At 37.8% G+C, this 27588-nt stretch overlaps 1 protein-coding gene and 2 pseudogenes across 13 annotated transcripts in view; all 3 read left to right on the top strand.

The window, feature by feature from the left end:
- ANKRD26 (ankyrin repeat domain containing 26) overlaps positions 1–27588 on the top strand; it is a 154232-nt gene that overhangs the window by 16859 nt on the left and 109785 nt on the right. For 9 of the 13 annotated variants that reach the window (XR_009356486.1, XR_009356485.1, XM_059183842.1 and 6 more), the window contains 12 exons: positions 3289–3325; positions 9447–9522; positions 11984–12041; positions 12150–12349; positions 15888–16011; positions 16319–16377; positions 18463–18556; positions 20798–20896; positions 21512–21540; positions 21635–21707; positions 24799–24827; positions 24919–24991. Coding sequence is in view for 10 of the 13 variants with exons in the window: in XM_059183842.1 (XP_059039825.1) it covers positions 3289–3325; positions 9447–9522; positions 11984–12041; positions 12150–12349; positions 15888–16011; positions 16319–16377; positions 18463–18556; positions 20798–20896; positions 21512–21540; positions 21635–21707; positions 24799–24827; positions 24919–24991 (951 nt within the window). In the remaining 3 variants the exon portion in view is untranslated. Of the gene's footprint in view, positions 1–3288; positions 3326–9446; positions 9523–11983; positions 12042–12149; positions 12350–15887; positions 16012–16318; positions 16378–18462; positions 18557–20797; positions 20897–21511; positions 21541–21634; positions 21708–24798; positions 24828–24918; positions 24992–27588 lie in introns of those variants that run through there. The other 4 variants (XM_059183840.1, XM_059183845.1, XR_009356487.1 and 1 more) reach the window with 4 other exon arrangements.
- Positions 3654–5323, top strand: LOC131838127 (RAD51-associated protein 1-like; annotated as a pseudogene).
- LOC131838130 (transcription elongation factor A protein-like 3) lies at positions 6866–8300 on the top strand (annotated as a pseudogene).

The raw sequence follows: 27588 nt of genomic DNA, 5'->3' as shown, positions 1-27588 counted from the left end.
CTCTCCTGAATGAATACTAGAACAAAAATCTGGAAGCAATAGGCAGGAAGCCACTGTCAGGCCCTATCTCTGATATGGAATCACGATGCAGCTATATTTTGACAGTTTTAAATTTTGATCAGATATACTTTATACAGACCAGCAATTTGGGAGAAGCTGACCACTTTTAAGTATTTTATTGCAGGAAACTAGTATAATATCAAGGAGAAAATACAAGGTAACATGCTGAATATACTAGTTCAACGTTGCTAGGGATTCTGTGTCAGTAAAAAACGTCAGTACTGGACTATTTTTGTTAGTGCTGTCTCTCTCCATCCTCTTTCATTTGCCTTCTTCTGATATCTCCACTTTTACCGCTTTTTTCTGAATTTCATCTCTAAAGAAAGTGCTAAGGAAAACTGTCTTGGAATCTATCACTATTGGAACATATTTCTACTATATGTATATTTCCTTGTAACAGGCTACTGCATCTAAAATGTATTTCATATTTTGTTGTTTCTTATGCTAAACTTCTGTCACTGTACCACAGTGACCGAGTTAGTGATGATGTTTGGCCAAGATCGAAAGCATTTTCTGGATTGTCAGAAATTTTTACCTGTTAACAGTTTTAATGTGACATGCTTTTATATTTTTTCAGAAATTGGTAAACTGTGGCTTAACAAGAAGATGTGGCCAATTAGATTGACAAGTTTTTAATCCTCTCTGTATATAAGATAACTTCCTTTGTTTTCCCCCAAATGAGTACTGTTGATCTTTAATGATCAAATCCACTATTTTCAGAGTAGAGTGGATAACTCATCCTACATTTTGAATGTAGTATTTCTGACTTTTTGACCAGTTTGTCAACCAACTGCCTTTAATAGGTGAACTGTTTTTAATTCTATAAGAAATTAAGAAAAAGAGTCGAAACAAAAAACCTCTATAATCAATAGTTGTTATTATACTGTGTATGATAGTTACATATTTTTCTATAATTATCCCAGTTACCTTAGTGATTCATAACCACAATAAAAGTGAATTAAGCCCTATTTAGTTGGAGAAAATTTATGTGTCCTTTTAGGTTTTTTATAGGAAATTTTATACTATAGAACATATTGGTAATCATCAGAATTCTCTTTTTTTCCCAATTAAAAGAAGATTGTTGCTTGTTTCACATTATTTTCTGACATTATTTTGTCTATTCCTCTTTTTTTTTTTTAATTTTTTTTTAAAGATTTTATTTATTTATTTGTCAGAGAGAGAGCGAGCGAGAGCGAGCATAGGCAGACACAGTGGAAGGCAGAGTCAGAGGGAGAAGCAGGCTCCCTGCGGAGCAAGGAGCCCGATGTGGGACTCGATCCCAGGACGCCGGGATCATGACCTGAGCCAAAGGCAGCCGCTCAACCAACTGAGCCACCCAGGTGTCCTTGTCTATTCCTCTTAAGCCTTTATTCAAATGGATAGAGAAATCCAGGAATCTCCCAGGCACATCCTAAGAAAAACAGATTCAAGGAAGGGTGTTCTGTGAAATAACCTTCTAACTGTAATCGTGTGTTAATACATCAACCTTAATCATAAAAATTGCATATGATGCATTGGTATTAGTGGCTCCCAAAATGACACCCAGGTTTGGTTATTCACTGGAGGAACTCGCACGTCTCAGCATATTTGTACGCATGCCTGCGGTTTATTACGGTGAAATGATACAAAGCAAAATCAGCAGCGAAAAGGTGCATGGAGTAAAGTCTAGAGGAAGCCAAGTGCAGGCTTCTAAGAATCCTCGGCCTATGGGTGTGCTTAATTCCTCCAGCATTAAATCACGACAACTCGTGTGAGATGTCGTCTGCCAATACAAGAATCTTATAGATACTCAGTGCCTGAAGTTTTCTTTAATTGATAATCATGTAGGCATCTTCTCCCTAGCATATATCAAAATTCCAGGTTCCCAGAAGGAAATCAAGTAATAAGTACTTGATAAATCACTTGGTTTGTACCAACACTTAGCAGTCTCAATGGATACCTTTTTTTTTCCTTCACAGTAAATAGACCTTATTTTTTACAGCATTTTCAAGTTCATTGCAAAATATTAGCAGGAAGTACAGAGTTTCCATTTACCGCATGTTCCTCTACACGTGTGACCTTCCTTTTATCAACATCCTGAACCACAGTGGTACATTGTTATATTTATATTAGCTCATCTTTATCATCCACAGCCCATAATTTACATCAGGGTTCATTCTTGATGTCATACATTCTATGGGTTTTAACAAATGTGTGATGACATGTATCTATCATGTGGTATCACATAGAATAGTTTCACTGCCTTAAAAGTTCTCTGTGCTGTGCCTGTTCCCCTTGTCACAACCCTTGTCTCCTAACTTAAAAAGTTTTACTTTTACCAGAATGTCATATAGTTGCAATCATACAGTGGATATCTTCTTGAATGTTTAAAAAATTAAAATTCCGAGGTAATTGAATATAGTGATTCAAGATAATCTTTGTCCTTTGTTATGTTCATCAGTGTAGGATCTGATGACATATGCCTTATAGACTGAAAAAGTGTGATTTCTACAAACGTTTGTCACGTAATGGGGAGGGTTGAGAACAATGACATCATATCCTACTACCTAGCACTAATCATTGGTACCATTCTGGTCTAAGAGGTAGATCCAGATAGACTCTCCAGTAATGAAAGTAGGTTGTCTCAAGAGGTTATACTTTATAGAACCAGAATCACTAAAAGCTTTCATACTTACCTTGCAATTGGAAATAAGGCCAGAGAGAGTCTGTTTGCTATGTTTTGCCATGCTGCAAAGTAGAGTAGCTGTAGACCAAACTTTGTGACGAGGTGTTTCACCCCAAACTTAACAGCCCCTGCTGGAGATCTGGAGAAGTTCTGTTGTGTTACAGCAAAATAAGTATAGTCTCTTTTAACTTTGCCTCATAGTGAAAGTCCTGAAGAATCCAGAAGAATCCTGACATTGTCAGTCTATGATGATGATTCTGCTAATGACACCATTTTCTGTCAGTCCCAAGGGTTTGGTTAAAATTGTGGTCATTATAAACATCCACTTGTAGGTATCAAATTCTGATGGATACCATTCTTTTCTTCCATTTGGTAAATGTAGAGGAGAAAGTAAGATTTCTTAGCGAGTTAATTGCCTACCAATAGTATAATTAATATTCAGTCCAGTGTGGTTGCCAGATTTGGTCCCGAAGAATACTTTTTAACACAACATCAGTCTTACACTTTGAATATTCTGTATTTTTCTGTTGTTGATTTAAAATGTACTTTGCTTTTTTCTTTAGTGACAAATAAGACTTTTGAAGAAGACTCTTTAAGCAGGTAGGTTTTTTTTTTTTTTTTTTTTTTTTTTTTTTTTTTTTTTACAAATTCTGTGTTAACAAGGGAATGCAGAGAAAAGCATTTGTTGAGAGTTCTACTGTGTGTTAGGCACTATATTATATGCTTGACATTTATTACTTATATAGTCATTACAATAGCATCACAAAGTAGATGTGCTGTTACAGTTTATTTTTTCATTAATTAGCTGTGGTTCAGGAATTTGATTAATTGACCTATGATTCTATAGTTAAAGAGTAACAGACCCAGAAACTGCCATTGCTGCTAACAAGAGCTTGAACACTGTGAATTTTCGGTCTTTGAGGGGGCCATGGTGCCCCCCATGAGGCATAAGAAACTAGTCAGTTTGAAATTTCTGGCAGCGATGATGACTTTGTTTCTGCAACCACACCTTTGAATAAGAAGCCCAGAACAACACCAAAGGAGTTAATACTAGAAACAAGGAAACCTAAACTGAAGAATGTCCAGAAAGAAGATATCCCACTACAAGAGAAAACCCCTAAAAAAGGATGGCTTTAGGTGAGGAACTCTACCAGCGAGACTTAGAAGTGGCGCTAGCTTTGTCAGTGAAGGAACTTCCAGCGGTCACCATTGATGTGGGAGAGGCTCGAGATACAAGCACCAAAAAATGTGGCAGCAGCGAAATTGGGATAATGACTAAGGCTCCCCATCTCTCCGATTGCAGTGTAGCCAGTGATGATTTAGATTGAGATAAGCTTACCTAGGGAGATGATGTGTGCGGTGCTCAAGGGAAAAGAAAAGCAGCATCAAAAGCTGTGGTACAGCAGAGGAAGAGTCTTTAGGAAGGTAGTCATGGCGGTAGTGCTGACGACTCTGAACCAACCTGCTGGTGGAGAGTCTGAGGATGAGTCTGATTTTAGGGAGAGTGAAGATGATGATGTGAACTTCACTCTGGGAGAAAATAAAGTGGAAGAAATTAAAAAGAAAGAAGTGAAGGTAAAATCCCCAGTTGAAAAAAAGGAGAAGAAACCTAAATCCAAACGTGATCCAAAGTCACTTTGGAAGTGACTTCAAGAGACTGTGCTCCAGCTGCCCTGAAATCAGAATCTCAGCCTTTACCAAAAAAGGCTTTATCAGTGAAGAGGCCATTCGGAAACCATTACAAATATGCAAACCTTCAGCTGGAAGCAGAAAACCTAAGTAGATGCCACCATCGCTGTCTGGAAGCAGCAGCAGCAGCAGGAGCCCACTGGCAGGGGTGTCTGTTAAGTCTCCAAATCAGAGTCTCTGCTTTGGCTTGTCTAGATTAGCACAAGTGAAACCTTTGCATCCAAATGCTGCTAGTAGCTAAGTGTGGTAGTCAACAAAGGTTTGATTAAGAGAATAAGAGTTTTACAAGTGTGTTTATTTTTGAATTGTGTTTCTGTTTAAGAAGTATCATAATATAAAGGATTCCTTTAACGTAAAAAAAAAAAAAAAATGAGTAGTAGACCCACGATTTGACTGTCAGCCTGCGTGACTCCCACATCAATTCTTTTGTCCCTCAGCAGCACTGAGGTTAAGGTACAGATCCTAGTCAGATCAGCTCAGAAAGTCAAATTTAGTTATGTGTTTGCTGATTTAGAGTTTTCCTAAGAAACCAGGTTAGTCCAAGCATTTGTTCTAATATATTTGACAACTAGTGATAACTAGGGGTAATTAGTGCAGTGGCAACTAGTCTCTTGTTTTTACTGTCCAAGATTTTAGGATGGCTCTCATTACCTATGGCCATAGTATATAGCTTTTACATAAGCAAGACCTAATCAGGCAAGTTCTTAGAGATAGAGATGTCTGCTCTCCTTGAGATGAATGCTTTTTCCAGAAGTGATGGATATGTAATCTAGGTGTAGGCCATGATACGTTAATTAATTTTATCATCTATTTAGAGGATATTTCTAAATGATTCTCTATTTACTGACTTCCCATTCTAGTTTTCCCTTTAGGCTAGTTCCTTTGACCAGTTCCTTGAAGTTTTTTCTTTTTCTGTAGATTTTTTTCCTTTTCTCCATTGACTTTTCTTGTTCTTTTTTTTTTTCTTTCTTCTCTGCTTTTCTTGATGTTCTTTTATTCCATTAACTTTTTCCCTTTCTGCCAGCTAAGTATTTTCTGTTTTTCTATAGACAAAATCAAAAGCACATAGAATTTCATGATTTTAGGGCATCTTAGAGATGAATTAATCAAAATACCCTCTGGTACTACAACCTGTGTTTAACATCCTCACCAAGTGATTATTTAAATGGAGAATTTGAAATGCAAGAGAGATTAAAGTGACTTACTTGGATATGATAAGTGACAGAAATGAGATTTACATTCAGGTTTTTTCCTTTTTTTCCTTATCTTAATAGGTGACTGTTTTAATAATAGAAAGATGGGGAGTGGGTCTAGTGAACACAGTGAAGGTGCGTAAGGAAGGAATTGGCAGGAGTGGTCGAGTTTCAAGAATAACGACACTGGGTTGGATAGGAATAAGAGTTTTAGAAAGGATGTCAGAATATTTGGGCTTACGATAAGTTAGATCAAGATGTATTACAGAAATGAAGGATATACACACACAGAAAGGAATGAAGGACACAGGATATTGGGAGTTGTTTAGAAAAGCACATTAAAATAAAGGGTTCAAGAGAATCATGAGCAGTTTTTTTGTTGATTGGTTGAATTGAATGAACTAGCATACTTCAGGTTTTCTGTTGAGAGGTATTAAAATCATTTGAGCCACGTGGAAGGCTTTTTACAGCATATAGGAATGTGATATCATCTACTTCCAGCCCAATCTTGGCTTAGATCCTCTCGAGTAATGGGGGAATGGAGATTCTGAACCACACAGATATATGGCCCAAGGTAGGGGTCTCCTCACTCCACCTCTTTTTCTAATTCTCTGATGTCCTTCCCATGTACATGTTGGGTTTGGTGGGCTAGGACTGGCTGTCAAATCAGTAACAGAGCTTCATTTGGGTAGTTGGTAACATGTCTACATTGAGATGATTACATGGATGACTCAGTTTAGCTTGTCCTCCAGGAGCAGGAAATGGCTCCTACTCTTGGTCATTTGATACTATGCTTGTTTTGGGAATCTGCTTTCATAGGCTAAAGATTTAAAAGTTTGGAGGGTACTACTAAGCCCTGCAAAAGAATGATCTAAGAGCGCACAGAAAGAAAATATTAGGCTGTGTATAGGGAAATAGAGGCACAGCTACCAGGACTCTATTTTTATAGCAGTCTCTCTTCTTGGGTATCTCAGTGCTTATGAAGGTTATTAAGGTCTTGCTAGTTCATATAGACCTAAATAAGGCAGGACCTGTGTAGGGGAAAAAGTTGGACCCTATAGTTTTTATTCTCTCTGGGAACAGTATTCCCACTAATAACATAAATTTGTTCTTTAACATGTGTATATTTGTTTGTTTATTTATTTAAATTGAAGCATAGTTTATCCATACTGTTACGTTGTGTTTCAGGTGATTTAAGAACTCTGAATGTTACACCATGCCTACCACAAGCGTAGCTACTATCTCTTACTGCATGATGCTATTACGATACCGTTGACTGTATTCCCTATGCTGTACTTGTATCCCTGTGACTTACTATAACTGGAATCCTGAACCTCCCATTCCCCTTTATCCATTTTGTCCATCTTCCCACCCCATTCTCTTCTGGCGATACAGAATTCTCTGTATTTCTGGGTCTGTTTCTGTTTATTTTTGCGTTTACTGCTCTTGCCTCAGGAGCAATAAAAGCAAAAACAAACTGTTGCGACTACATCAAAATCAAAAGCTTGGCTCACGTGACTGGTTGGGCGCCGACGTGGGCAGCAGCCCCCGCGGGCAGCAGCCCCCGCGCCCGCCCTCTCGCCTGCCCACTCGTCCGCCCTGCGGTCTGGTCCCTGCTCTGTCCACTCCCATCGCCTGCGCAGAACCAGGTCCGTGAGCTGCCTGAGTTGCCGGCGAGGGGCGAGCGGGCTTCAGCGAGCCCGAGGAGGCGCAGGCCTGCCCGGGCCCCACAGGTCTGTCTGTCTGTTCCCTGCACTCTGCAAGGCTTTCTAGAAAAGGAGGAAGAACCTGTTTAGAATCCCTTCAGGACAAGGAGAAGAAGGGAAAATTCAACATGGAAAATCGCTACAATGAAAATGAAGGAAAGCTGGAAGTTGAGGGAAAGCCTGAAGATGAAGTAGAGGCTGAAGATGAAGGAAAATCAGATGAGGAAGAGAAGCTGGAAGTGGAGGAGAAGCCAGGGCATGAGGGAAAGCTCCAGAATAAGGGACAGCCAGATAATGGGAGACAACCAGAAGATGAGCGAAAGCAAGAAAAGCAGGGCAAGTCTGAAAATGAGGGAAAACCACACGGTGAGGGCAAGCCAGAATCCCTGGCAAAGCCTGAGAGTGAGCCATGGGCTGCTGAAAAGTGCCCAGCTGAAGATTATGTGCCCAGGAAAGCAAAAAGAAAAACAGACAGGGGGACAGATGATTCCCCTAAGGACTATCAGGAGGACTTACAGGAAAGGCACTTGGGCAGTGAGGAGATGATGAGAGAATGTGGAGATATGTCAAGGGCTCAGGAAGAGCTAAGAAAAAAACAGAAAATGGGTGGTTTTCATTGGACGCAAAGAGATGTACAGGATCTGTTTGCCCCAAGGGGGCAGCGGGGTGTCGGGCATGAGGGGCGGAGGTAGGGGCCAAAAGGGTTTACATGATATCCCATATCTTTAATGCCTTTGGCCTTCAATTTTAACTTCTCTAATGAGAATATTGCTGACCATGCTTTCCCTGACAGGCATTTGCCAGGCTATGTGCTTTAACCTTAAGCTCATACTTTGCTTTAGGTGTCACTCTTGTTACCAGCAGCCTTTTGATCCAACTACAATGTTCTCTGTCTTTCAGTAGGGAATTTTCACCCATGTGCATGGAAGAAATGTTCATGGTACACTGTAAAATAACAATAAAGAAAATACAGTTTTCAGAACCACACACACAAAAAAATCAAAAGCTTTTACACAGTGAAGGGGTCAATCCACACAATGAAAAGGCAACGTATCGAATAGGAGCAGATATTTGCAAATGATATAGCCAATAAAGGGTTAGTATATAAATAAAAAGAATTGATAGAGCTCAGCACCCAAAACACAACCCAATTTAAAAATTATCAGAAAACACGAACAGACATTTTTCCAAAGAAAACACAAAATGACCAACAGGCAGCTAAGAAGATACTCAGCATCACTCATCATCAGGGAAATGGAAATCAAAACTACAATGAGATACCACTGCCTACCTGTCAGAATGGCTAAAATAAAAAACATAAATAACAATGTTGGCAAGTATGTGGAGAAAAAGGAATCTTCTTGGATTATTGGTGGGAATGCAAACTAATGCAGCCTCTGTGTTAACAATATGGCGTTTCCTCCAAAAGGTAAAAACTGAACTACCCTACAATCCAGTAATCATACCATTGGGTATTTACCCCCGAAAATATGAAAATACCAATTTGAATGGATACATGTACCCCTATGGTTACTACAGCATTAGTTACAATAGTCAGCCCGTGTGTCCATTGAGCGATGAATGGATAAAGAAGAAGTGGCACATATATATACAATGGAATATTCAGCCATAGAAAAGAATGAAATTTTGCCATTTGCAGTGAAATAGAGGGAACTAGAGAGTATTGTGCTAAGTGGAATTAAGTCAGAGAAATACAAATACCATATGATTTCACTCATATGTAGAATTTAAGAAACAATAGAAATGAGCAAAGAAAAAAAACAACAAAAAGCGAGAGACAGACAACCAAGAAACTGACTCTTAACCATAGCGAACAAGTTGATGGTTACCAGAGTGGAGATGGGTAGGGAAACAGGTGAAATAGGAGCTAAGGGTTAAGGAATGCACTTGTCGTGCTGAGCGCTGGGTGATGGAATTACCAAATCATTATATTGTATACATGAAACTAATACAGCACTGTGTGATACTGGAATTAAAATAAAAACTTAATAATAAAAACAGAGGCTAAAGTTAATTACATCAAGAAACTTCATTCAATAAATAAATAGATGACCTTTCACTTGATTTTTCTTTTTCATTAACTTGTATTTGTTGTATATTTTTGCTCTAAAGTATTTCCGTTAAACCTGGTGATGATAATGCTTCATGGCCTACATCAGATGATGAAGACTTAAGTTTCAATATGAAGGTAATATACTCTCTTGTGAAATTAATTTTTCTGCTCTGAATTTAGTTTTGTGTATTATTTTCTCTTAAAACTTAGCAGTGGCCTGCCTATCATCATTTTATGTTTGAAGTGGAAAGTTGGTCAGAACAAACCACTTTATAGAAATATGACAAGTTGAATTTTTTTAACTCTGTTAAATATCAAAGTTAGAAAAAATGGGCTGGAAATATATAATGACAGGAAAATGATATTGGGAAAAGCTTTCCCATGATGGAGGAAATACGACATTTGGTCAAGGATAAGGATTCTTACTGTGAGTTTTAAATTATCTTATCATGACTTTTCTTTCTTTTCCTTTCTCTTTTTCTCTTTATCTCTCTTTTTCTTTTCTTCTAACATGACTTTTATAATACTCATGCCTAAATGAATCTTTAGTGGACCCAGTTATTTATTACAGATTGTTTTTTCTTGGACATTTTTAATTTTGGTAGCATACAGTTTTATGAAAGAAGGTTTTTTTTGCTATTTCTGTCCCTTGTTCTACATTTAGACCAAAATAAGATTGGAAATTGTGGAAATTTAGAAATTTAAATTGCCTCTCAAAATTTATATTGCAAAGGCATTCTACTGTGTTTTCAAAATAATTCCATAAAGAGTATAGTTAAAACTCTTTATCTAAGTGAAGAATACATGTTTTGCCTAAAATAATAATTAACACTAGAAGCAGAGGCTTTTCATACCCATATGGTAAAATGTCTAATTTCAGAAATCTTTTATATTATAGTTTTTAAAAAATATCTACTCGTAATCTTTGTATCAGATTCTAAGATTCAAACTTTTTTTTTTTTTTAAAGATTTTATTTATTTATTTGATAGAGAGAGATCACAAGCAGACAGAGGCAGGCAGAGAGAGAGAGAGGGAAGCAGGCTCCTGCTGAGCAGAGAGCCCGATGCGGGCCTCGATCTCAGGACCCTGAGATCATGACCTGAGCCGAAGGCAGCGGCTTAACCCACTGAGCCACCCAGGCGCCCTAAGATTCAAACTTTTATTCACTTTATATTTATTTAAATATTCATGTTAAAGCTCCTGCATCATTATAAGCTATTGGATGTTAGGAAACATAATTGTGCATCTCCTAGAACACCTAGAATAAAACCTTGCTTGAAGAAGCAATTTTAATATTTTTTGAATGTGAATTAATGAGCAGACAGATGGAATTCTGTATAATGGAATGTTATAAGTAATGTAATGTGCATAATATGTCATAATTAAATATAAAAAATTTTTGAAATACATAATTTAAAAATTTATATTCCCTTTTCATGTTTAGGATTTATAAGTGCGAATGAATTATGTTGAGGAAATAAATAAGAAAGAAGGTTACAATATATTTCTAACTATCCTTTAGCTGTGAGCTTAGAATTTTAGATAGAGAGACTGTCTTTTTTCTCCTATATTTTTTTCCTGCTTTGTTTATTTGACCATAGAATTGAAGGTCCATATATGGACTCTATTCTGTTCCACTGGTCTATGTGTCTGTTTTTGTGCCAGTTCCATATGTTCATCATCATTAGCCATCAGAGAGATTCAAAGCAAAAACACATTGAGATACCACCTTACACCAGTTAGAATGGCCAAAATCAACAAGACAGTAAACAACAAGTGTTAGAGAAGATGTGGAGAAAGGGGAACCTTCTTACAGTCTTGGTGCAAATGCAAGTTGGTGCAGCCACTTTGGAAAACAGTGCTACCCTATGACACTGCAGTTGCACTACTGGGCATTTACCCCAAAGATACAGATGTAGTGAAAAGAAGGGCCATCTGTACCCCAACGTTCATAGCAGCAATGGCCACAGTCGACAAACTGTGGAAAGAACCAGGATGCCGTTCAATGGATGAATGGATAAAGAAGTTGTGGTCCATATACATTATGGAGTATTATGCCTCCATTAGAAAGGATGAGTACCCAACTTTTGTATCAACATGGACAGGACTGGAGGAATGCTGAGTGAAATAAATCAAGCAGAGTCAATTATCATATGGTTTCACTTACTTGTGGAGCATAAGAAATAACATGGAGGACATAGGGAGATGGAGAGGAGAAGGTAGTTGAGAGAAATTGGAAGGGGAGAAGAACCATGAGAGACTATGGACTCTGAAAAACAATCTGAGGGTTTTGAAGGGGCGGGGCGTGGGAGGTTGGTTGAGCCTGGTGGTGGGTATTAAGGTGGGCACATATTGCATGGAGCACTGGGTGTGGTGCATAAACAATGAATTTTGGAACACACACATCTCTCATAATCCTCACCCCAGGAGAAAATGTAGGCTAGTAAATGGCAGAACTGAGATTTGAATCTACATTTGAATGATTCCAAAACCCATGTTCTTTGTGTAATGGTGCTCATTTGACAATGGTGAATATTATAATTATTTTACCAAATGTGTTATTTGTAATCCTTAATACTATTAATTTTTTTCCAGAATACCTCAAAACCAAACTTAAGAAAACTAATGAATGTTTCTCAGCGTTTCAAGAACTGTAAGCTGTTTGAAGACTTGTGTTATGCACTGATTTTTGTCCATTCTTATGTTAGTAACTCAAAATTACAGCTATTTTCATATACTCTTTATTTTGTTTTTTACTAAGTGGAAACAGAACTTGGCCTTGTATCACCGCAAGATGAAACTTTATTTGAGGATGATAATTCTGATAACAAATGTGAAGATACGTTTGGCGTTCCTTCCAAACCATCTGTTGACATCTGTGACTCTTCTCCTCCTGCTTTGCCATCGCCTGATTCTATTCTAAAACCTCCTTTCACATCGTTAGGCCTTGGTCTTACAAAGGTAAGTTGTTTCATTTTAAACTTTTTCCCTATGTTTTTTCACATTTCATCCTCTTGAGCTTTCTTTCTTTCTTTCTTTCTTTTTTTTTTTTTTTAAGATTTTGTTTATTTATTTATTTGTCAGAAAGATACCACAAGTAGGCAGAGTGAGAGGAGGAAGCAGGCTCCCCAGGACCCTGGGATCATGACCTGAGCTGAAGGCAGAGGCTTTAATCCACTGAGCCACAAAAGCGCCCCCTCTTGATCTTTCTAATGAAAAGAATCTTAGGAAGAAATGGAAGTCCTCAAGATCATAAGAGAAAGCAGTGTCATACTGGTAGAGAGGTAATTGGATTGAGATTTATAAAGGTTGGTGGGAGTGAACAGTTCTTAGGTATGCCATTATGGGAGGAAAGAATTACAGAGCAACTGGAAAGAACAGCTATAGATGGAATATGAAGATGAGGGAGGAGGTGAAGGGAAAGAATTCATTTAAGAAGGGCTAGATGACTGTAAAGCTTGTAGAGTTGAGAGAGATTATTATAAAAACACAATAGCAGTTGTGGGGCTACGGGAGAGCAGATACTCTACATTATAAAATATGGTAGAAATTATTTTAAGTGCGAATTAAGAAAATGGAGTCAGGTAATAAAAAAAATGCTCACTCATCTGAATGACTTACAGCTTATTTCTATGAAGAAGTGGAAGAAAATTTTATTCTTACTTTTAAGTTGATGAAGTGTGATATTGTATATTTAATTTAGCAAAACCTGTGGTTATAGATTAGCCTTAATCAGATTTATTATGAATTTTGAATTTTGGCCATTATCTTTCTTGTTTTTTTTTTTTTTTTTAAGATTTTATTTATTTTTCTCTGTGTGTGAGAGAGAGTGTAAGAGCAGGGGGAGGGGCAGTGGAGAAGCAGACTCCCTACTGAGTAGGGAGCCTGATGCAGGACTCAATCCCACAACCCTGGGATCATGACCTGAGCTGAAGGCAGATGCTTAACCAACTGAGCCAACCAGGTGCTCTTTCTTGTGGTTTCTAATTTATTTACTGTGCGGTATAATCTTGGTAAGTTTTAGATCTTTTTGAGAATAAAGAGAGGAGATAAGTAAACACCTTACGTAGTCTTTTCATTACTTATAATTGAAATTTATGACTATGTAAGTGAGGTTCTTAATCTTTATCCATTAAATGAAATAAATTTTAAGCTGCAACACTCTTAAAGAAAAAATATAAATTTTTTTTTTTAAAGATTTTATTTATTTATTTGAGAGAGATCACAAGTAGGCAGAGAGGCAGGCAGAGAGAGGAGTAGGGGGAAACAGGCTCCTTGCTCAGCAGAGAGCCTGATGTGGGGCTCGGTCCCAGGACCCTGGGATCATGAGCTTAGCTGAAGGCATAGGATTTAACCCACTAAGCCACCCAGGTGCCCCTAACATCTTGTTTTTTGATTCTGATTTATTTTTAATTGTATCTGCAATAGACACATACACACACATCAAATGAATGAACTCACAATTTATAGTTTTTTTCCTAATATGAACTAGTTGTCATTATAGAATCGTAAGGAAGGAAAGGTTGCTAACAGAGTATACAGAATTATTTCTGGAAGATGATTTTTACTTTTTTAAATATCTCCCAACAGTGGATACATTTTATATTATCAGGAAACTTTAGTATTCAGAGCTATTAGTTTTGGGGGGGTTCTTTTTTTTTTTTTTAAATTTTATTTATTTATTTGTCAGAGAGAGAGAGAGGGATCACAAGCAGGCAGAGAGAGAGGAGGAAGCAGCCTCCCCGCGGAGCAAAGAGCCGGATGTGGGGCTCGATCCCAGGACCCTGGGATCATGACCTGAGCTGAAGGCAGAGGCTTAACCCACTGAGCCACCCAGGCGCCCCACTGGGGGGTTATTTTTAAATTTAAAAAATTTTAAGTAATCTCTATACCCAGCATGGGGCTTGAACACACAACCCTGAGATCAAGAGTCACACTCTCTTCCCACTGAGCCAGCCAGGAGCTCCCATAGTTGTTAAATTTAACACGTGGGGACTCCTGGGTGGCTCAGTTAGTTAAGCAGCTGCCTTCGGCTCAGGTCATGATCCCGGCGTCCTGGGATCGAGTCCCACATCGGGCTCTTTGCTCAGCAGGGAGCCTGCTTCTCCCTCTGCCTCTGTCTGCCATTCTGTCTGCCTGTGCTCGCTCTCTCCCTCTCTCTCTCTGATAAATAAATAAAATCTTAAAAAAAAATAATTTAACACGTGAATTCTTTCATATCTGAAATTCAGAAATACTGGTGATTTAATTAATTAATTAATTAATGTCCCTTTCTTCTTTCCTCATGTGAATATTGGGTCCTACTTGATAATGACACATGTATTTGGAGACTTTAAAACCTTCAACTTGGATGATCATGATTATTTTTTAATACTAGATTCTTTCTCTGGTCACTACCTACTGGTGAAATATGCTGTTCACAGTGGAATAAGAAAACCATGTGAATTTTAAAATAGAGTTTTATATTTTTCTCAGATATCATAGTATTAATTAAAAATGCCTCAGAATTTTAAAATCCCATATTTCTCTTATATAATAGAAATCTTTTAAGATTAATTTTTAAAAATGAGTATTCCTACGAAAATCTTGGTGTTTTACAGTTAAATATTTATTAATCTTTTTTTTTTAAAAAGATTTAATTTATTTATTTGACAGACAGAGATCACAAGTAGGCAGAGAGGCAGGCAGAGAGAGAGGTGGAGGCAGGCTGAGCAGAGAGCCCGATGCCGGGCTTGATCCCAGAACCCTGGGATCATGACCTGAGCTGAAGGCAGAGGCTCAACCCTCTGAGGCACCCAGGCACCCGATATTTATTTTTTAACATCATGAGTAATGTCAAATTAAACCCACTGAGCCACCCAGGTGCCCCTTGAGTTCCTTTATGTTCATCTCTACATTGCTGTCAGAGTGACCTTTCTAGAATATATTTGTGGTGATTTAACTCCTCTGCTTCTTTAGTGGATGCCCATTACCTGAAGGAGAAAGTTCATATTCTAGCATCACACTTGCCTTTTTTGTTTCAGTCCTGGTTTTCCAATTCTGTCTCTCTATCCCACTCCCAAAAATTGTGTTTCGGTTTTGCCACCTTCTGTAGCTATCGTCACTTACTGTGTTATTCCATACGTCATCCTTTTGCTCATTCTACCTTTTCTAGAATGCCCTTCACACTATCTTTGTGTAGTCTCTCTCTCCAGATACAGCCCTACCTTTGCAGCATTTCCTGAGCTTCCCATATACAACTGTTTTCCCCTTTGTGCCTTCACTGTGCTTTATTCACTTCACCTGTAGAACTAGTAAATGATACTCTTCTGTTCTTGTTTTTGTCCATCTCTACCCCTACTAGGATACATGACAGTCTCTTTTATTTATATTTCCAGCTTCTCCCAGGATAGTGCCTATGACTTGACGGACGCATTTGTCTTTCTGAGTGAGTGGGTGAGCACGTGAATTGATGTGATGTTTTCTGAAGTCGGGTTTTTGTTTTGTGTTGTTTTTATAGGAAGGAGAGGAGCAGCCAGTGATTGAAACAAAGCACGATGGTATCACTGAAAGTGTTCCACAAGCGCAAACAGTTAATGACTGTTTGACTTCTGCTGACAGGGCAGATAAAAATGATAGACATGGTAAGTTAGTGAACATCTCTGCATTTTTTTTTTTAGGCTTAAATGCTAGTATAAAAAAATATCACAGTATGTAGATCCAGTTATGTTCCCCATTTCATTAAGATATTTTTTGTTTTCTTTTTGCTTTCTTTTTAAGTATACCAGCTTTTTCTTCCTGAAAATTCTTCAACCTCTGAAAATCTTTACTGCTTTTACTTTTATTTTATTGAAGTATTCATGAAGGGAGGATAGGCTTGTATATACGTTTAAAATTCATAATACGTGTGACTATATTTTATATATCTGTGTATCTGTGACTATTTTATAGTTATGCTGTCAGCATTAGGATTTGCAGAACAAAATGAAGAATCACCTTGGGATTCTGAGGTACCATTTTATTATTATTTTAAAATAAAAGCAAGGAGTGATTTTAAAACGTAAAAGGGATGCTTAGACTTTACTCTCTCATCTCTGCATTTGTCCATGCAAACTATTTCCTTATACTTTTTACCTGTAATTGATAAAATATTTATGTGCTAAATATAATAATCAGCATAATACAGTTCTATTAATTTACAAACTTAACCTAATGAAAGCTGTGTAGTATTATTGCAGAAAACAGAGGCTTAGAAGTGATAAGGAATTAGTTTGTGTTTTGAAATTAAGTTATCTAAATAACCAAAGAATTACTGCAGGCCAGCTTATGGCCAGATATATGATTCTGTGGTGTATATGGATGTGCAAAACTCCTAATGAGATCTAGAAAGAGTTTGGATTTTAGTGTTTTACAAGTTGGAATTTGAAAAGATAATGCCTGGGACTTGAAAGTGTATCTATCTATCTGTCTATCTATCTATTTATCTATATATATGTATATGCATATGTATATGTATGGCTTTTATTATACACTTTTGCTATTTTTAAGTCTAATTGCTTTTGAAGTAGGAAGTTCAATAGGAGATGAGTAAAGTTTTTGGGGAATCCAAAGTTATATGTGGAGTTTGGACTGCACGGCTATTAATGCCCTTAACCCTTGCATTGTGCAAGGGTTGATACCTAGTATAGTGACTTGGTACTTGAGACCTTCTCAGTGAGCTTGTTGTTGTTATTTTTTAGAGAAAAAGAAAGAGAGAACATGTGAGAGGGGTGGGGAGGGGCAGAAGAAGAGGGACAGAAAGATTCCCAAGTAGGCTTCGTGCTCAGCATGGAGCCCAACATGGGGCTTAATCTCCCAACCCTGAGATCATGAACTGAACTGAAATCAACAGTCAGTTGCTTAACTGACTGAGCCATATAGATGCCCCCTCAGTGAGATTATTTTAAGTGTTTTGACCTTAAATATTTTTGTTATTGAATACCAGCTATGTACCAGGCTGTACAAGTTGAGGGTTAGGCTGTAGTGGTTGAAGCAGAAAAATGAGGAAACAACAACGCACTGTAAGTCACTGTTAGTGGTTCATATAAAGAAGATGGAAATGTTAGGTTAGGGAACAGCGGGGGAGTTTGCAGTTAGGATGGGGATGAGAATGCCAGTGGAATTTTGTTGGTCAGAAACGATCTGAGTGTGGCAAGCGCTGCCAAGTGAAAGATGAGAAGAACCAGTTGTGTGAAAGTCTTGGAGACCTTCTAGACATTCTAGACATAGAGAACCGTGGATCACACCTATTCATCATTTCACTCTAATGTCTTAGAATGACCAGGAAGCAGGAAGATCTACCCCATTGTCATAACCATTGGTATTATTGTTGTTTGTAGAACAGAAAATGGCATACTAAAATAGTGCCTGGTACCTTTTAGGTAATTAATAAATAAATGTTCTTATGAAAGCTTATTTTACTCTTTGGAGAGTTTCATACCTATATCTAAAACTTTTTGCTATTATTTAAACATAATTTCAAGAAAAGTTTTTCTTCCTACTTTGCCATTGCATTTAACCATTAACCTGTCAATAATGTTTCCAAGCCTTTGTTTATACAAATGAAGCAGCAGTTACCACACTGTATTCTTTATATTCAACATGATCTACTCCAAGGTTTCTTATGTCAAGTGTCCTATTTTAACATGGAAAAAGGTTCTGCTGTTAGGAACAGTTTAAATTTGTAGGAAATATACTTACTAAAGAATTTATTTAAATACATATTTTTAATATCCTTTTATTTTGGTGGGGAATGCAAAGGAGAGTTAAGTGTTTTGTTAGTTACTGTTGAAATGTACGTATAAGTTAATGTTCTATCCAAGAAAATACTTACTCTGGCATTTGATATTCAGTTTACAGTCAGTGGCCAAATGAAGGTTAAACATTACACTTAATTTAGAAAGCACATATGAGGTGTTTAAATGTTTCGGTTTTTAGTACATGTTTTTCGTATTTGTGAGTCTGATTACTGTTGAAGTAGGAAATTCAGATATTTTCTTAGAAAAGGATTAGGAAATCTTCATATAACTCATTTTTGTTGTTGTCCATTTTAACAGAGTAATTCTGAGAGTCTTCCAGAGAAATATATTGATCATTTATCTGGAAATGCAGATCAGAAAGGGACAAGTCCATTAAATGAACAAGTAGAAGGTAAGAATTATATTTTATTAGAAAGTCACTTGATAAAATATTGATGTAAAATGGGAATACTGATACATTTAAATATTTGAAGAAAATCACCTATTGAATAGATAGGAGAAAGATTGAAAAGGAGATAAGTTGAAGTCTTATCAGGTGTCAGTAACAGGTGAAACTGAGGGTGCCACAGAGGAGCTAAATTAGTGGTTCCATTTCAAGATACTCTAAGACCAAAGGAACATCAGGAAATAAGTGGAAAGGATCAAAAGAGTGACTGATGAGAAAGTCAAAGATTCAGGGAGTAAATGAAGGATAATAAGCAGCTCTTAGAGTGGAAGGTGATAAAATAAAAACAATTCTTTATTTTTTTAATTTTTTTTATTTTAAAATTTTTTATTAACATATAACATATAACATATAAAAACATTTTTTATTTTTCATTAACATTTTTATTAACATATTAACATTTTTATTAACATATGTTTTATTTTTTATTAACATATTTTTTATTAACATATTATTAGCTGCAGAGGTACAGGTCTGTGAATCTCCAGGTTTGCACACTGCACAGCACTCCCTGTAGCACATACCCTCCCCAATGTCCATAACTCCACCAAAATAATTCTTTTAAATGAGGAGCAGACTATTTGAAATGCAGGAATAATATCAGGTGAGCTTCCAGTACCAAAACCTGTCAGAGTGGGATACCAAAATTTTCCTGCTCTTACTGCTTTCCTCATGGTTGGGAAGACATTCAGGACTGCCCTGGTTGATGATGCACAGCTATGTTCTAGTCAGCGATAAGTGTGTGTATCTTAATGGCATAAAAATGGTGGTACTTCATAAATAGTATCATTGAGTACAAAGTAAGAGTACTGGAAGGAAGAAGGGAGGAGGGTCAGTTTGGGGGAAATCAAGGAAACTTTAGCCATGATAAAAAGTCCATTAGAAAGCTTACGACTTTTAAGACATTTCCAGTTTCGAAGAATTGATAGTGACGAACGTGAGGCTTGCTTCTAGAAGGTGAAGTTAAGGTAAAAGAATGTGGTAGCAGACACGGTATGGACTAGAATTTCTCCAACTTAAGTAAATCATTGGAGACATTGCTAAAAATGGAGATTGTGAGCAGCAGGTCTGAGATTCTGCATTCTGACCTCTCAGGTGATGCCAATATCTGTGGTCCCTGTGTCATGTGCTCTGAAGCAAGGGATTTCTATAGAGAAATCTGGAAGTACCACTGGATAGTTCAGGACACCACGGGATCAAGGAAAAGCATTATTTTGTTTTTATTTGTGAGCATGTTTTTAGCTAGAGGGGAGCGAGGAGATGCAGAAAGAGAGATTATAGATGTGAGATACTAGTGCTAAATAAAGAGGAAAGAAGTGGTGAAGATAAACACTAATAAAAGGGGAGTAAAAGCAGAACAATCAAGACCATAGATCCAGAAATAACTCTGTTTTAAGGATTTCTTTCTTTATTTTAGGGAGAGAGAATTAGAGAGACAGTGAGTGATTAGGGGGACGGGCAAAGGGAGAGGGAGAGAGATGCCTCAAACAGACTCACTTCTGAGCCCAGAGCCTAATGCGGGGCTCAATCCCAGGACCGTGCCATCATGGTGTGAGCCAAAATCAACAGCCAGATTGCCAATCCGCTGCTCTAGCCAGGCGCCCCCAGAAATTACTTACGAAGAAGAGGGATAGTGACGGGAAGGAGGGAAAAAAGAAAAGCACATTAGCTGAGAAGTTTTGGAGTTGAGGAGGAAACTCAAGAGAATTCACTTGAGATGGCCTGAGGGGTTTTGCACTAAACAGATTAAATCACAGCAGCACCACAAAGAATACTGAAAGCAGATGGAGTGCTAGACATGAGGTAAATCATAGCCACGTATTCATCCTCCTCAGGTCTACTGGACATCAAAGATATATGTTAGATCGTTATTCATTATTTAAATGAGATATGGAAGCTATAGCTTTTTATTTATTTTTTAACATAGGTAATTTATTGGTACTATCACTGATTCCAAAAACCATTTCAATACTGACATTATCTACCAAATCAAACTACTTTTGGAAACAAAAGTAATCATAGGGTTGTTTCCCTACATGCTAAAATTGTTAGTATCAGTAAGTATGATACTGATTCTGAAATACAAAAGATTTTTAGTGTCTAAGTACTCTGAGGCAATTAAATAGAAATCTTCCATTTTGATAGTCATATTTCCATATTGAAAGCTTATTGTACATTATTTCTTAGATATGTTTTATATACCTTCTTGCATGAGTGGATCAAGAAACTTTAAGATGGCTAAACTAGAGGATACAAGAAATGTAGGCCTACCAGTAGCCCACATGGGTATGGACAAAATGAGTACTTTTATTAACCATTATCCTACAAGTATATATCCAAGCCAATCAATTCATAATGTTTCTCTGATGAAAACTCAATTATTCAGTTGAGCTATCATTACAAACGTGGACTGCCTAAATTACAGGACAAATGAAAGAACATGATTAAATCTTGTAGTATAATGGTAAAAAGGATTCTGCTGTACTGCATTAAGGATGTAGTGTTGCATTCTATCATTGGCTTTCATGTTTGTCCACTCAGGGTCACAATTTATTCCTCTCATTAAAAGTTGCTTTTCTCCCCATCAGTCAGCATGTTAACATTGGTTTATGTGCAGTCTTCTCTATTAGTTATGCTCCTTTGAAATATCATCTGACTTTTGAAATACTAACTGCATGTTCTTTTGAGCGTATATTTTGTATTTTTGTTCAGTACTTATAATGGGTTCATATTTCTGTCTTGTCTCTGTCCTAAGCCACCTTCCTATCTCTAGAAGCGGAAAATGAAAACCTAATGTAATCACAGCCAGGCATGAAGATTCATCTTAGTACTAACTGCATGAATATTTAGTTGGCTTTCATATGTACACATAATTAACTATATGTCCCTTTTGCATTTTAGACTCTCCGGAAAAATATTCTTTCTTGAAGGTAAAACTTATACTTTTATTTAGAATTTTTAACTACAGATTGTATGATATGTACTTTACTAAGTACTAATCATATTGTTTCAATACCTTTTCAGCCTACTGTCGAGGAGAAAGATTCTGTTCCTAAGAAAGGAGGAGAAATGGAGGAAAAACAAACATCCAAATCAGGTTTTTTAAAATAGAAATCTAACAATGGAAAGAAGTACATTTAAATATTTGAAATGCTCACAGTCTTCTTCTTCTGAATTATTATTATTTTTTTGGCCAAGTTTAAGTGAAGGATTGGACATAAATTAGGTCAATGTTATTGCTGATATCCATGTTAGAACAAAAGATATTCACAAGCCTAAGAAAAAGAGCTTTTGAAAAATGTAATTCTTTAGCCGAATTCTTTTAAAAGGAGGAGCAGACTATTTGAAATGCTGGAATAATATCAAGTGAGTTTCCACTACCAAAACCTGTCAGAGTAGTGTACCAGAATTTCCCCCCTCTTCCTCCTTTCCTCGCGGTTGGGAAGACATTAAGGACTTACGTGGCTGATTATTCAGAGCTATGTCCTAGTTAGCAGTAAGTGTGTGTGTCTTAATGGCTTATATAATGGTGGTACCTCGGGGCGCCTGGGTGGCTCAGTGGGTTAAGCTGCTGCCTTCGCCTCAGGTCATGATCTCAGGGTCCTGATGGGCTCTCTGCTCAGCAGGGAGCCTGCTTCCTCCTCTCTCTCTTTCTCTGCCTGCCTCTCTGCCTACTTGTGATCTCTCTCTGTCAAATAAATAAATCAAATCTTTAAAAAAAAAAAAATAAAATGGTGGTACCACATAAGTAGTATCATTGAGTGCAAAGTAAGAGAACTGGAAGGAAAAATAGAGCAGGGTCAGTTCGGGGGAATCAAGGAAGCTTTAGCTGTGATTTAAAGTCCATTAGAAAGTTTATGACTTTTAAGTCTTTTCCAGTTTTGAAGAATTGATAGTTACGAACGTGAGGCTTACTTCTAGAGAGTTAAGGTAAAGGAATGTGGTAGCAGACACAGTATGAACCAGAATTTCTCCAATTTTACTGAATCATCAGAGACCTTCTTAAAAATGGGCATTGTGAGGGACACATTGTGTGTGGCTCAATGCATTAAGACTCTGTCTTCGGCTCCACTCATGATCTCAGGATCCTGGGATTGAACCCTGTATCTGGCTCTCTGCTCAGCAGGGACCCTGTTTCCCCCTCTTTCTGCGTGCCTCTCTGCCTACTTATGATCTCTCTCTGTCAAAGAAAGAAATAAAATCTTTAAAAAAATTTTTTTAAAAAAATGCACATTATGAGCAGCAGGTCTGGGATCCTGCATTCTGACCTGTCAGGTGATACGAATGTCAAGGTCCTGGGTCATGTGCTCCGTAGCAAGGGTGTAGACTTCCACATAGAGACATCTGGAAAGGCCACTGAATACTTCAAGACACCATAGGATCAAGGAAAACATTATTTTGTTTTATTTGTGAGCATGTTTTTAGCTAGAGGGGAGCATGGAGATACAGAAAGAGAGATTATAGATGTAAGATATCAGTGCTAAATAAAGAGGAAAGAAGTGGTGGGGATAATCCTTAATAAAAAGGGTGTAAATGCAGAGCAATCAAAACCATAGATCCACAAATAAGTCTTTTTTTTTTTCCCCACAAATAAGTCTTTTATTAGGGTTTATTTTCTTTATTTGTTTTAGGGAGCCAGAATGAGAGAGACAGAGAATGATCAGGGGGAGGGGCAAAGGCAGAGGGAGAGAGATTCCTCAAACAGGCTCACTTCTGAGCCTGGAGCTCGATGCTGGGTTCAGTCTGAGGACCCTGCCCTCATGACCTGAGTTGAAATCAAGAGCCGGATACTCAATCCACTATTCCATCCGGGTGCTCCCAGAAATTACTTTTTGAAGGGGCGTAGTGAAGGGAATAAAGGAAAAGGGAAAGGCACCTTAGCTGGTAAATTTTGGAGTTGTGGAGGAAACTCAAGAGAATTCACTTTGGATGTCGTGCGGGTATTTGCACTAGAGCAGATTAAATCACAGCTGCCCCACAAAGAATACTGAAAGCAGATGGAGTGCTAGACATGGGGTCAATCATAGCCACATGTTCATCCTCCTCGTGTCTATTGGACATCAAAGATACAGGTTACATCGGTATTCATTATTCAACTGAGATACAGAGGCTATGGCTCCCTTTTTTTAAGATAGGTAATTTTTTGATATGACAGTTTTTTCCAAAAACCCTTGAAAGACTGACATGATCTACCAAATCAAACTACGTTTGGAAACACAAGAAATTATAGGGTTGGTTCCCTAAATGCTAAAATTGTTATTATCAATACATATGACACTAATTCTGAAATACAATTGTATTTCAGTTCTTAGGAATTCTGTGGCCATTAAATATATTTTTTTCCATTTTGGTAGTCATACTTCCATGTTGAAAGTTTTTTTTTTTTTTTTTTTTTAAAGATTTTATTTATTTATTTGACAGAGAGAAATCACAAGTACACTGAGAGGCAGGCAGAGAGAGAGAGAAGGAAGCAGGCTCCCCGCTGAGCAGAGAGCCCGATGCGGGACTCAATCCCAGGATCCTGAGATCATGACCTGAGCCGAAGGCAGCGGCTTAACCCACTGAGCCACCCAGGCACCCCCATGTTGAAAGTTTATTGTTCATTATTTCTTATATGTGTTTTATGTACCTTTCTGCATGAGTAGGTCAAGAAATTTTAAGGTGGCTAAACTAGTGGATACAGGAAACGTAGGCATACCAGTAGCTCACGTGGGTATGGACAAAAATGAGTACTTTTAGTAACTGTTATCCTACAACCATATATCCAAACTGATCAGTTCATAACATTTTCTTTGATTAAAACTCAGTTATGCATTCAGTTGAACTATCATCACAACTGTAGACTGCCTATCATCACAACTTTAGACTGCCTAAATTACAGTACAAATTGAAGAAGGTGGTAAATACTTAGAGTCTAATGGTATAAATGATTCTGCCGTACTGCTTCAAGGATGTGATGTAGCATTGTACCACTGGCTTTCACGTTTGTCCACTCAGGGTCACGATTTGTTCCTCTCAGTAGAAATGGCTTTTCTGCCCAACCCACTTTCCTGTCCGCAGAAATAGAACACTAAAACCTAATGTAATCTGAGCCAGGCATGAGGATTCAGCTTAGTACTAACTACATGAATGTTTAGTTGGCTTTCCTATGTACCTATAATTAACTATATGTCTCGTTTGCTTTTTAGATTCTCCAGGAAAATGTTCTTACTTGAAGGTAAAACTTACATTTTTATCTTGAATTTTTTACTACAGATTGCATGAACTATTCATTATGTCTTAATCATATTGTTTCCATACCCATTCAGCCTGCTGTAGAGGGGAAAGATTTTGTTCCTAATGAACCTGGGGAAATGGAGGAAAAAGAAGCATCCAAGTCAGGTAAGTTTTATAATACAAATTTAATGGTGTAAAGAAGTCCAGTAAAATATTTGAAATGCTCACAATCTTCTTTTTCTGACGTCTTTCTTTTTCTTTTAGCAGGGTTAAGTGAAGGTTCTGACATAAATAACATAGGTGTTATTGCTTATGTCCATGTTTGAATAAAAGTTATTTACAAGCCTAAGATAAAGGGCTTTTTAAAAACGTAAGCTTTAGCTCAATTCTTTTAAAAGGTAGAGCAGACGATTTGAAATGCCAAAATGATATCAAGTGAGCTTCAGGTACCAAAACCTGTCAGTGTAGCATATCAAAAATTTCCCCCTCTTCCTGCTTTCCTCACAGTTTGTGAAGACATTCAGGACTGCCATGGCTGATGATGCAGAGCTATGTTCTCGTCAGTGATGAGTGTGTGTATCTTAATGGCATAAAAATGGTGGTACTTCATAAATAGTATCATTGAATGCCGAGTAAGAGATGGGAAGGAAGAAGAGAGCAGGGTGAGTTAGAGGGAATTCAAGGAAGCCTTAGCGGTGATAAAAAGGCCATTAGAAGTTTTATGACTTTTTGGAATGCCTGGCTGGCTCAGTTGGTTAAGCGTCTCCCTTCTGCTCAGGTCGTGATCCAGGATCCTGGGATCGAGTCCCATATCAGGCTCCATGCTCAGCAGGGAGCCTGCTTCTTTCTCTGCCTCTGCCTGCCACTCTGCCTGCTTGTGCACGCTCTCTCTCTCTGACAAATAATTAAATAAAATCTTTTTTAAAAAAGTAAAAGAAAGTTTATGACTTTTAAGACATTTCCAGTTTTGAAGAATTGATAGTGACGAACCTGAGGCCTGCATTTCGATGCTTAAGATAAAGGAATGTGGCAGCGGACTCAGTATGGACCAGAATTTCTCCCATTTTAGTGAATCGTCAGAGACCTTGTTAAAAATGCACATTGTGAGCAGCAGGTCTGGGATTCTGCATTCTGACCTGTCAGGTGATGCAAATGTCAAAGGTCCTTGGGTCATGTGCTCCATAGCATGGGTGTAGACTTCCACATAGAGACACCTGGAAAGGCCCTGGATACTTCAGGACTCCATAGGATGAAGGGAAAACATTATTTTTTTATTGTGAGCATGTTTTTAGCTAGAGGGGAGCGTGGAGATGCAGAAAGAGAGGTTATAGATGTAAGATATCAGTGCTAAATAAAGAGGAAAGCAATGGTGGACATAATCTCTAATAAAAGGGGTTAAAGCAGAACAATCAAGACCATAGAAATAACTGTTGTAAGTATATTTTTCTTTATTTGTTTTAGGAAGAGGGAATCTGAGACACAGTGAGTGATCAGGGCGAGGGGCAATGGGAGAGAGAGAGAGAATCCTTAAGCAGACTCACTTCTGACCCAGAGCTGCATGCGTGCCTCTTTGTGAGGACCGTAAATTGCCACGTGAGCCGAAATCAAGAGCCGGATACCCAATCTGTTGCTCCATCCAGGTGCCCCCAGGAATTACTTTGAAGAAGGGGGATAGTGATGGGAACAAGGGGAAAGGGAAAGGCACACTAACTGAGAAGTTTTGGAGTTGATAAGGAAACTCAAGAGAATTCACTTGTGATGGCCTGAGGGTATTTGCACTAGAACAGATTAAATCAGAGCAGCTCCACAAAGAATACAGAAAGCAGATGGAGTGCTAGACTTGGGGTAGATCATAGCCACGTATTCATCCTCAGGTCTTTTGGGCATCAAAGATACAGGTTACATCGGTATTCATTATTCAAATGAGATACGAAAGCTATGGCTTTTTTTTTTTTTTTTTTAAGATAGGTAATTTTCGGATACGATAGCTGTTTCCAAAAACTCTTGAAAGACTGACATGATCTACCAAATCAAACTATGTTTGGGATCAAAAGAATTACAGGGTTGGTTCCCTGAATGCTAAAATTGTTATAATCAATAAATATGACAGTGACAAAAGATTTTCAGTACCTAAGATTTCTGTGGCAATTAGATTTTGTTCCATATACATAGTCATATTTCCATATTTAAAGCTGTTGTACATTATTTCTTAGATGTGTTTTATACACCTTCTTGGGTAAGTGGATTAAGAAACTTTAAGGTGGCTAAACTAGTGGATACAGGGAATGTAGGCATACCATTTTGTCCATATCCACCTGGGTATGGACAAAAATGAGTACTTTTAGTAGCTGTGATCCTACAAGTGTATATCCAAGCTGATCAGCTCATAAGGCTTTGTTTGATGAAAACTCAATTATTCATTCAGTTGACCTATCATCAACACTGTGTACTCCTACAACACAGGACAAATTGAAGAAAGTCGTACCTACTTAGAGTCTAATGGTATAAATGATTCTGCGGTACAGCCTTAAGGATGTGGTGTAGCATTCTACCATTTGCTTTCATGTTTGTCTGCTCAGGGTCACGATTTGTTCCTCTCATTAGAAATTGCTCTTCTGGGACGCCTGGGTGGCTCAGTTGGTTAAGCAGCTGCCTTCAGCTCAGGTCATGATCCCAGCGTCCTGGGATCGAGTCCCACAGCGGGCTCCTTGCTTGGTGGGGAGCCTGCTTCTCCCTCTGCCTCTGTCTGCCACTCTGTCTGC

Source organism: Mustela lutreola, chromosome 8 (assembly GCF_030435805.1).
Source record: "Mustela lutreola isolate mMusLut2 chromosome 8, mMusLut2.pri, whole genome shotgun sequence".
NCBI lineage: Eukaryota > Metazoa > Chordata > Mammalia > Carnivora > Mustelidae > Mustela > Mustela lutreola.
The sequence above is the reverse complement of the archived record's forward strand: the minus strand, read 5'-3'. Positions and strand labels throughout refer to the sequence as shown.